This window comes from Balaenoptera acutorostrata, chromosome 9 (assembly GCF_949987535.1).
Source record: "Balaenoptera acutorostrata chromosome 9, mBalAcu1.1, whole genome shotgun sequence".
In the NCBI taxonomy this organism is placed as follows: domain Eukaryota; kingdom Metazoa; phylum Chordata; class Mammalia; order Artiodactyla; family Balaenopteridae; genus Balaenoptera; species Balaenoptera acutorostrata.
The window spans coordinates 91197831-91208380 of record NC_080072.1 but is presented as its reverse complement, the minus strand read 5'-3'; the positions used below and the strand labels follow the sequence as shown (position 1 = coordinate 91208380).

The 10550-nt window shown below is 38.9% G+C and overlaps 1 protein-coding gene across 3 annotated transcripts in view; it reads right to left on the bottom strand.

The window, feature by feature from the left end:
• Positions 1-1027: 1027 nt before the first annotated feature.
• Positions 1028-10550, bottom strand: part of ARHGAP20 (Rho GTPase activating protein 20) — a 140150-nt gene continuing 130627 nt past the window's right edge. For all 3 annotated transcript variants that reach the window (XM_007172979.2, XM_007172980.2, XM_007172981.2), the window contains 3 exons: positions 8479-8668; positions 7176-7290; positions 1028-6106 (listed from right to left, as the gene is read on the bottom strand). In XM_007172979.2, coding sequence (XP_007173041.2) covers positions 4254-6106; positions 7176-7290; positions 8479-8668 — 2158 coding nt within the window. In that variant the 3' untranslated portion in view covers positions 1028-4253. The remainder of the gene's footprint in view (positions 6107-7175; positions 7291-8478; positions 8669-10550) is intronic.

The window sequence follows — 10550 nt, the reverse complement described above, 5'->3', positions numbered from 1 at the left end:
AGTACCTGGCAATAAAAATTAAACTGCCTGACTAGCATACATATCATTTGTAACATCTCTATCTCTCCCTAGCCATACTCTTTCCCTTTTCTTAATTTTCCTTGAACTCTTTGTGACTCAGTGAATTAGCTCATCTACAGCTTTCCTCCCCCTCTGTTCATTTGCTGTAAGCTTCAAGCAGTAAGCTTCTCTGTGTTCATGTATTTTGATGATTCTCTGCTTCTCAGTCATCTCATTCTTGGGGCAAAGATATAAAATGTCTTTTTTCCTTCTGAAAATTTTAGGCAGTAACCATCAGTCCCTGTGACCTGGTAGAGACAGAGTATTTCTTTACAGCATCCATTTTACTGGCCCAGAGTAATGGGCCTACCTCACAAGTACAGGTTTTTAGCTAATTTATTCACTCCTCATAGCAGATCAAGAGGCTGTAAGAAGTTCTAAATTTAATTCCAAGTTACTGTAATCTAAAAATTAAACCTAGATGAATGAAAACAACTAGCATTTAAATCTTAATGTCTCCCAAACCCACATCTTCTATTGTCATATAAAATCAAACTCCTGAAAACATATTTACTTTGCCTTAAGAAATTAAATAGGTTAGAAAAACACTTTGAACTATCTACAAATGCACATGCCCTCTGACATTGCAAAATGAGAACACACACTGTACAAATTAAAAAACAATATACATCTATTACCACCCTGTGCATATTTCTTTGGGACTTGGAAACAAAATTTTCCAAATTACACCTCAGAGCCTTCTGCCAATTCTACCACATATCGGACACTATACAGAACTAAAGTTTACTTAGTTCCCCTTTTTTAAAATAATACAAATGAAGGATTTATACTCACAGGTGGCTTAGGAACAGAGTAGACTCATACTTGGGGTAGAAAGCACAGAACTCAAGAGTACTCTTCCTTTCAGCAGGAAACTTAGCTTATGAGATATCCTTGTAAACAGACTAGATATTAAAGAAGTTAACATTTTACCCAGCTTTATTATTCATTTTTTCTTTGTATTGAAATAAACAGTTTGCAAAGACTTCCTCTCAAGTCATTAAAACATGACCAGGTAGGAAAAGATCAGTGAAACACTTACTACCATAATTTGGATTAAGATACATAATATTCTTATTTTCAAAGACAAAATATGCCATTGGTTCAAGGATACATTAGATCCTTTCATTTCGATGCCATGCCATGAAAAGTAGAAAAACACAAAGTGAGATAATTTATTGAATCCAATGTTTTTAGTAGATTAAGCCTCTTCTTTAAAAGCAAAAATCATCTTTGCATTTTGCTCAGAGCAAACCATTTTTTTCTGGACTAAGGTAGTATATTTTTTTGAATCTTCTTGAAATGGTGCTTAAACTTACACAGAGTGAACTTCCATGAACTTTGAGAAGGCAAAGATGCAGCAGTCATGGGAAATGAGAATATTTGATAAGTTTACACAACTTCATAAGTACTGATGTCTTGTAGTATCTGGATCCAGACATCTTGGAATGTCTGGATGTGTCTGGAATCAACTGGATACTCTGGTCAGAATGGTTCAAATTTAGACAAGAAAATCTCATACAATCAATTAAACTGAGTTGATGGTTCTCTGATATGAGAATATAGACTTAATACGTATCTGATTCTAGGAGTGCAGTGTAAATATAGTATCTAAGAAAAATGAAGACTTTGTGTCTGAAGCATAACTTGTTTGGTAAACAGTAAGATTAGAAAACTATAAAAGAAAAAACCTCTTTTTCTAGAGAGACTGACCATGGCCTATGACTAAAAGCTCAAAGTTCCAATTCAACATTAATTACATTTTATGAAATTTCCAATGTTAAGCAGAAATTGGGCTCATTAGCTAAAACGAGTCTACAAAGGGCAATATTGCTCTGGTGGGACTGTTAACTCTGAAGAATGGTGTTTTATTTAATAGACAAAATGGACTTCATACATATCCATTATCAGTGCCTTTAAAACCAAACAACTTTAAAATTTAGCAGCAGTTTCTGCAAGTACAAAAATACACATTTATTACATAACATATGGTAGTAAAATTTGTCAAGATATATTATACAAACTCAAAAGCATTTTAGATAAAGCATTGGTCTAATATATTATAGATTGACAGAGTATAATAAAATGACATGTAGTCTGTCTTCAAATCATACAATATAATACTTTACAGCAATATTAACTATTCACATTAAATGTTACAGGAGTATCTAAGGGAACACAGAGAGTAGGAATGGTTATTGAAGAACCTCAGCATCTATTTTCTTCCATGCTTCAAACTGAGTGGATGATTTCCTATCCATCAATATGAAAGCAAAGAGGATAGAACTATTATTTTGTTAAGTAGAGAAGCAATTTCTTCTGGAAAGACACTCCAAGCCGTAAGAGCTTCATTCACATCTTGTGGTTCTGCAGTAGTATGCCCTAAGGGTGAGGGGAATCCCTGTTGCCTTTATATATTATACCACAAAAGATGCCTATGGACACTTAGGAGTCTAAATATAGGAGTGGTTAGTTATAAGGTAAAATCTACTTCACATCTGTGACTGAGATGGCCAGTGTCATAAAGGAGCTCTTTGGAGAGGGTTCTAAAAGTTAATTATAATGCTTAGGACAAACAGGGCCATGTCCCCTAGAGGTAGGTAGCACCTATAGCTAATACTGAAAAGACTTCTTCTATCTTACAGAAAACATTATTGTTTTTTCTATAACTGAAAAATGCAACCTTTAGGACAACAGTGAAAGAACATTTTGACATGAAAGTTTCTGGGTGGCTGAGAAAAATAATTTGGAATAAGCAAATTTGTGGGAGGAAGGCCCATCTGATACTTAACTAAAGAAACCAAATGGGCTCTAAGCAACTTCTTATAAGTAAGTATTTAAAATGAAGGAAGATGCACATCCATTTCTGATTCTACCCCTTCACACTGGCTGACAAGACCAAATAATCCATGGAAATAATCCAGGAGAGGTACTGGTATAAACTTTAAGGCAAGAGAGAGGAGAAATGTCCATGGATATGAAATAAACCAATGGGTATAAACCATGAATCATTTGGGACAAATAATATGTAAAAACTTCTGGAGGTAAGAAAATCCAAAGCCGATGACTGTCTGAAAGAAGGCCTGACAGCCACTCTTATGGCTCCTCTATTCTGTGACTCTTTATAACCTGCCAACCTCAAAACTGTTCTCAACTGCCAAGTGACAATCAGAAAAGGGATGATTTACCAGTAATTTTTTCTGGCTGACTAATCTAAGAGGCAAGGAGCAGAAAAACATTTCAGCAAAGAGGAGCCATGCTTTGATCACATGTTGGCAATAGCAATCGTGTAATAGAGAAAGGACTGCTGTGGCAGTTTTTTCCTCCACACTAAGACAGTAAACACAGTCAGAAGGTCACCTTGTAATAGGAAAAATGAATTTCTGGAGAACGTTTCTAGCTCAGGCACCTTGCAAGGACACTGAAATGAGCAACCATCTTCTTCTTTCTCCTCATAGTTCTGTGTCCTGGAACCTCTGCGGAGCAATGAAATACTAATGGAAAAACACAACCAACACAACCAAACAAAACAAACAAACAAAAAACTATTATATCATGGTACTCATGGCTTTTGAATCACTGCAGTTTTCTTCCTCTCTAGCTGCATCAATGGGCTAACACCTGAAATGATGTTGTGAGGGCATGTGACTGACTATGTCACAGAAATGGCCACTGGTTCAGATTTGGGGAAAAGTTTCAAATAATTTCCTTTATTCTTGAACATGTTTTCCTTCTGTAGCTTTGATTAGTGGCATTTTTCTTGCCTCCTTATTAAACACATTCCATGGAATGTGGATGGTTTCTCTGCACCCTTCCCTCTCTACAGTTCCTATTCTTCACTTTTGACATCCTGGCTTTCTCAGGTTACTAATTTCATCATACATGGCATGTTTCCTCTACAGAAGATGCTTTCTCTAGCCCTCTGCTTGTAGCTCTTAAAACGCATGACAGGACCAAACCATGCTCTAATAAGGAAAAGCCTCCCAAACACTTAGGTGACAAAATTTTTGAGTCTAAACTTTTTGCCAAATAGTCTCAATAAAGAGAATTCTTTTGTTGTCCTAAGTATTAGCAATGATTATCCTTATGCTACCCATCCCAGGTATTTTACACAAAGAGGTCATAATAATTATTATCTTTATATCATGATTAGCCCAGTTTCTGTTCTTGTAGACATCAGATTCTTATTGTGGTTAAATGTCTTTGGTCAAATGTCTGTCCTCAACATCACAAACCACTGTAGGCCCTGAGTCTGGGCTGCACACATGACCCACAGTCAAAGAGCTGGGTGAGGATCTTCCATGAGGCAGAGTACCAGGAGAACACTGCCCACTAATCTCTCCTTCCTCGGATGACTTCATACAAAGCCCGAGTCTGTCTTCCACTAGGCTGACTGGAGAGCTACAGTGTTTCTCTGAGTCCTGGCTGGGGTAAGAACTATACCAGCGGGCTGTTTGCACAGCTCCAAGCCCTTCAGCCGCCCTTCGGGGCATGTCTTTCTGTCTCTCATCCAGTGCGTTGGCTTCTGAAACACCAGAAGCATGTGGAGGAGGCTCCGTGTGTCCTTTTACAGAACCTATTTTATTTTCCTCTGGTCTGGGTGCCCTTGCCTTCTTTTTGAGGGACCAGTTTTTCAAACTGGCTACTCCATTTCTCAACCATGTGCTGGGGTGAAGAGTTACAGAATGCATTTGTGAATGCCACTCTACACTGTCCTTTTTTGTATAAGCTAGGCGGCCGCTGGCCTGCCCTGATGAGGGACCAGGAATTCCAGAAATGAGGCTGGAACTGCTAAAGTCAGAAGAAAGCTCTTCCTGTTTTCTTTGAGCCTGAAAAGTGCAATCTATTGGAGAGGAAGTTTCAGTGGGTGTAAACACGGAGTGTTCAGAAATCTGAGAAAAAGCACTGTCTTGGGAGCTCACTGATGAGCCAGATGGAGAAGTGCCTGGGGAGGACAAGCTGGAATAGCTAGTCCTTGAGCAAATGTTTAATCTTGGGGGTAAAACCTTATCAGTGTTTTGGTTTGTGGCACTAGTCTTGCCCACCTCAATCCCCATGACCAAACTCTGATTAATAAGCTTTTGCCCCTCCATTTGCAAAGACTTGTGCCGCTTGAGATAATCTTCCTCTCCATGCAAGAGACTGGCTTCATAGCTGGCTTTATGTTGTTTCTTTGAATGAATCCCCCTGAGATAGGTCAGTTTGCAGTGTTGGTCATCAATGTTGGGCTCTGAGCATCGCCGGTGCCTCCTCGAACTCTTGAGGGCATCTGTTGTGTGTGGTGGGGAGTATCCAGACGTATCTGTATCAAAGGTCTGGTTCCTGGGATGATCACATGAGGACATGTGACTATAAGATGCCATGGAAATAGCCACTGGCTTGGATTTAGGAAAAAGTTTTACATGATTTCCTTCATTATCAGACAAGCTTTTCTTCTTAACATTTTTATTAGTGGCATTTTTCTTGATATCAGTGCCTATGACTAAACTCTTTTTAAAACATGTCTTACCCTCTTCCTGGAGGGGTTGATTCTGATTCAGATGGCTCTCATCTTTTTTTGAGAGAATTGCATCACAGCTGGACTTGCGTAGCTTTTTCTGATAAAACTCCCTGAGATAGGAAAGCTTTGAATCTAGATAGTCATAGCTGGGCTCTGAGCAGCGCCGGTGTCGCCTCAAGCTTTTTGGAGCATCTGCTGCAGTTGTGGACAGGTGGCTGGGCGTGCTCATGCCAGAGGGGGCCCTGGTGTGATCCTGCAGGGGGTCCTTTGTGTACACTGCAATGTTCACTGGCTTGGATTCAAGAGGCTGCTCCATTTGAACGTCTTCATCTTTAGAATGGTCTAAGTCAAAGTCGCTCAGGGTTAAAAGACCTTCTACCTCAGGCTGGTCGAGGTCGTAGTCACTGAGGGTTAACACGGAGTCCATGCTTCTGCTACCCTGACCAAGTTTCTTTACCAAGTCACTACACGGGGCATCAACATCCTCATTCAGCTCATTCTCCAAGCTGTCATAGGAGGAGTCATTCAGTTGGAAGCAAGAGATATCTGTTGAAAAAGTGAATCATGATTATTGTTTTTACTTACCCAACTGTGATGATGTTTAGCTTAATTCTGTTTTCATGCAGATTATTCAAATTCCTACTCTAAAGAAAGAAAGGATCTTTCACAATCTTCCCAGTTGTAAGTGCAGAATTTAAAATAAACTGTTGGGGTATACTAGATTTACCTCAGTTCCTGAAGAAATGGGCTTTCCTTAAGTAAGATTTCCTCAAAGCAATGAGGAGATACCAAGGAACAGTTAAAAATATAAAGGAATTAATGCCAGATATACCCAGGTTCTGAATAAGACTCTTGTCTTTTAAATGGATTAGCTGGTGGATATACATAATTAACTCTAGTCTCAGAGATACCATTTACTAACCCTATCAATTTCTATTTGACAAAGTTTTTTTTACTATCCTTTATTTAATCTTTAACACAACCATCACAGTTAGATATTATGGTTATCCATATTTATAAATGAAGATAATGATTTTCAGTGGCATAGAATAATTGGCCAAAGGTAACATAACTAGTAATTGGTGGTACAGGAATTCATAATCTGGAACGTTCAATGTCTTTTCCCCTAACACACCCTGGCCTGCCCCATGATGCTAGTTGTTTTTAAAGTGCTTTTGCAGTGCACTAGAATTCTGAGAAGTCTCAGGGACCTCTAGGAGGAAGGTGAGGAGCAAAAAAACCAGGGCTGCCTCTACTGCCTCTGGGCCTTCTACTACAATTTCAACCACAGCGGCTGTGTTATTCATATTGGAGTTCCCTGTAAAGTTTTATTTAAAGAAAGGTTAAAAACATCATACCATATAACGCTGCCACTAACAACTTCTTGGAGTTTGGGACCTTGTCTTATACATTTCTTAACCCTACCACAGTGTTAACATACCCTGACCTATTAGCAGGCCTTCTAAGGAAGGAGCAGAAGTCCTAGGCCCACTAACCCAGGTGAGAGGCCCCCTTCACCTGAGCTGCTGTGGGCTCCAGGATAACCACTGTCCCAGCTGATCTTCACAGATGTGTGTCTGTTTCCCACAAAAAACAATCCAATTATTCACAATACCTGAGGCATTCTCTCTAGTATCACATCTCACTGAAACCTCTCCCAAGAGGGAAGTGATTTCTTCTCCAAATATCCGACAGCAATTTTCAATCAGAAATTGTATAAGAAGAGAAACCTGCACAAAAAAGGGACAAAAATGAACTGTTACTTCTCATATAGCATGTCTATAGATCACATTTCATATATGAATCCTGATTCTAACAAAAAATGCAAAAGAATCCTGAGAAAAATTCATGTCTGCTTTAAAAGTATACAATACAGTTTCCTCTAAAAAACTATGATGCTTTCAAGAGTAGTCTGAGTATAGAAATTAACTTTAATCAGTGGACTAAAGTTATTATTTGTTATTATGTGTGGCCTTGGCTTAATGCTAACATTTTTATGCCAATAGTTCTGTCTTTAAAATTAGAGTAATTTTAAGTATTCTCTATAGGGCATTTGGGGTAAAGAAATATACCTTCTCATTAATATTCATGAAGCATCATTAGATGAACACTTATAATATGCATTTCTTATGTAAAAGGCAGGTGTCATAAGCGTGGGAAGTGGGTAGGTATCCTCTGTGGATTTACTGTGAAGGAGAGAGACAGCTGGAGAGAAAACTTGCATTTTGCCTGACTAGTCTCTTCCTATGCATTTCCTTCCCTTAGGCTCCCTAACTGGAGGTGCTTGGGGGAAGAGGTAAGATTTTACTAGGGAGCTTTGTGCCTCCATGGGATATACCGGAACCTTTACATAGTTTTCTTGCCCCAATAGCTGAGGCAAAGGAGCAGGCAGAATGCAGGGAGCAAGGGGAACCGATACCCCCACCCCTGTACTAACCACCAGGCCCTACACGAGTGTGATTTCAAGTAACTACTGTATGAACTATGTTTTATCAACACCTCCATTTTTTAGATGAGGAAACTGTGGATCAATGTAACTAATTTTGCCCAAGATTGTACATCTGGCAAGTGGTAGGGCAGAGAATCCAACCCTGACCTGTCAAATTCCAAAGTCCGTATTTCTTTTTAAAATCATATCAACTGCTTTCTTATCACTCTATGGTTTAAGTCAGTCAGTCATAGTTGGTTTTCCTCCTGAAAGGGAAAAGGGAAGTAATCCAACTGCTATCACTTTTTTTGCTCAAGAAATCACCTTTCTACAGTCTACCAGGATAGGATAAAACACTCAACGAACTCAAATTTATAAGGGTATGTACTGAAATTATTTAAGAAAATATCTTTCAGAATTAATACCCTGAATGTTAGGTTCAAAATGGGGACTTGGTCCCTCACAGCATAAAAATGAAAAACTTCATTACCTTTTTTGTAAATTCGTTTTCTAGTTCTGGGCTGGAGGAAGTAGGAGGCCAAAGAATACTAGGAGCGATGCACACTGCTAAATTAAATGCAGTCATCTGATTGGATGAGGAATGTTGCTCAATGTTGTATAATACCCCAAAAAGATACCTTAGGAGAATAACATTGGCTCTTGGAAGCTGGTCTAATAGCCTAAAGACAGAAAAATGCACTCTTTAAGCAAACATTTCATAGAAAACTTGTCTAGCCAGGCAGCCCTTGCTTTTCACAGTTCAGATGTACAGGAAAGTGCGTTAACATGGTACATGCAAAGTGAGGACTACCTGTACATAGGAGAGAAAGTGAGCACTGGAGATTTATTTATTTATTTTGTACACTGCCTTCACAATCCAATGAAAATGTGAAAGAATGCAGAAAAATGGTTCATAGAAAAATGCTGCCTGAAATATTTACCTGAAACTGGTACAATGTGTCTTATGCAAATCTTGTAACATTCCAGAATATTCTCAACCAAAACCCCAAAAAACTTTCCGATGAAATTAAACAGTTATATTTAATATGCTCCTTTACTTCCAAGTAGCAACACAAGGATTCTGTCTCTTGGTAAAAACCCAAACTTCAGCTACGAAGACTCCCAGGTCCATTCTGAGAGCTTATGCTCTGCTCCAACAGCTTCCGAGGTCAGTTTTGTCCCACATCTCTTCATCTCACTGGTATTACTTTCACACATAAGTCAAGCTTACGACAGTATTTTTCCTACTGTTCCTATTTTGTCATTGATAAGGGATTTTAAATGATCATTCACTAAAAATGACTTTTACTACCATACAGAAAACATATGTTGATAGTCATGGTTGCTGCTTTTTTCCAACAAGAATCTGTAACCTGGGGTTACACTGGGTAATCTGACTCCTGTTGCATAAACAGCAGAGAGGTGTTTCTTCAGCACTATGGATTGACAATGAGTACAGTTTTGTAGGGACAAATTATGAAAGATACTGAAATGGACCAAAAGATTACTGAATGTATTCAATGGAAAGCAAGGCACTGTCTATCATACTCTAGGGCAGCGGTCCCCAACCTTTTTGGCACCAGGGACTGGTTTAATGGAAGACAATTTTTCCATGGACAGTGGGGTGGGGGCGCTGGTTCAGGTGGTAATGCGAGCGATGGGGAGTGATGGGGAGCGGCAGATGAAGCTTCGCTCGCTTACCCGCCGCTCACTCACCTCCTGCTGTGCGGCCTGGTTCCTAACAGGCCGCAGACTGGTACTGGTCCACGGCCCAGGGGTTGGGGACCCCTGCTCTAGGGTATCTGATTCTATGGGGGCCTTAAACCTTTGAGTTATTTTACAACTCTGAAAATTGTAGATTACTGACAGCAATGCACTTCACACTTGTCTATAGACTGGGAAATTCTGTCTGGTGGAGAGATAAATGGTTTATTTGTACACACACCCCTGTGCCCCAGTAGTAAAAGTCAGTTTTGCATCTACTTGTAAATTCATTTCAGCATTTCTGATTTAACTATGTAAGTTGTGGTATTGATAGTTTGAAATCTCCTTTGAACTGGCAGTCATATCTTACTAGTTCTCTCATTAATTAATGTTTTAAATAAAATCTTTCACGTGTTCATTTTGTATTTGTATGAAAGCCATAAGTCTACCCTCTTTAAAAAAAAATCACCCATTTAACAATCTGTAGAATATAAAGTTTTAGACAATGAGCAACAAAATACAGAATCTGATGTTCACTCCCTCTGAATGGTTTCCACCAAACCTTAATGGAAGCAGAGATAGAATTTTGTTACATGGCTTTGATTCTGGTGTCTTCAACAGTTATACTATTTTCTTCTACTGATAAAAGGTGTCTATCAATAGCAGTGTGTAGATAATAATTTGTATTTGAAAGCTGCTCAAGAAAAACCTGTACTAAACAAGCATAGGCAAATAAATGATATTGGGATTCTTGGGTTTTCACAGAACTGGAAGTATTGCTTCTCTTATAATGCAGGAAATATTCAGGAATCAGGGTGGCGAGTCCTGCCAGCAACTTACCTTTGCATGAGTACAGAC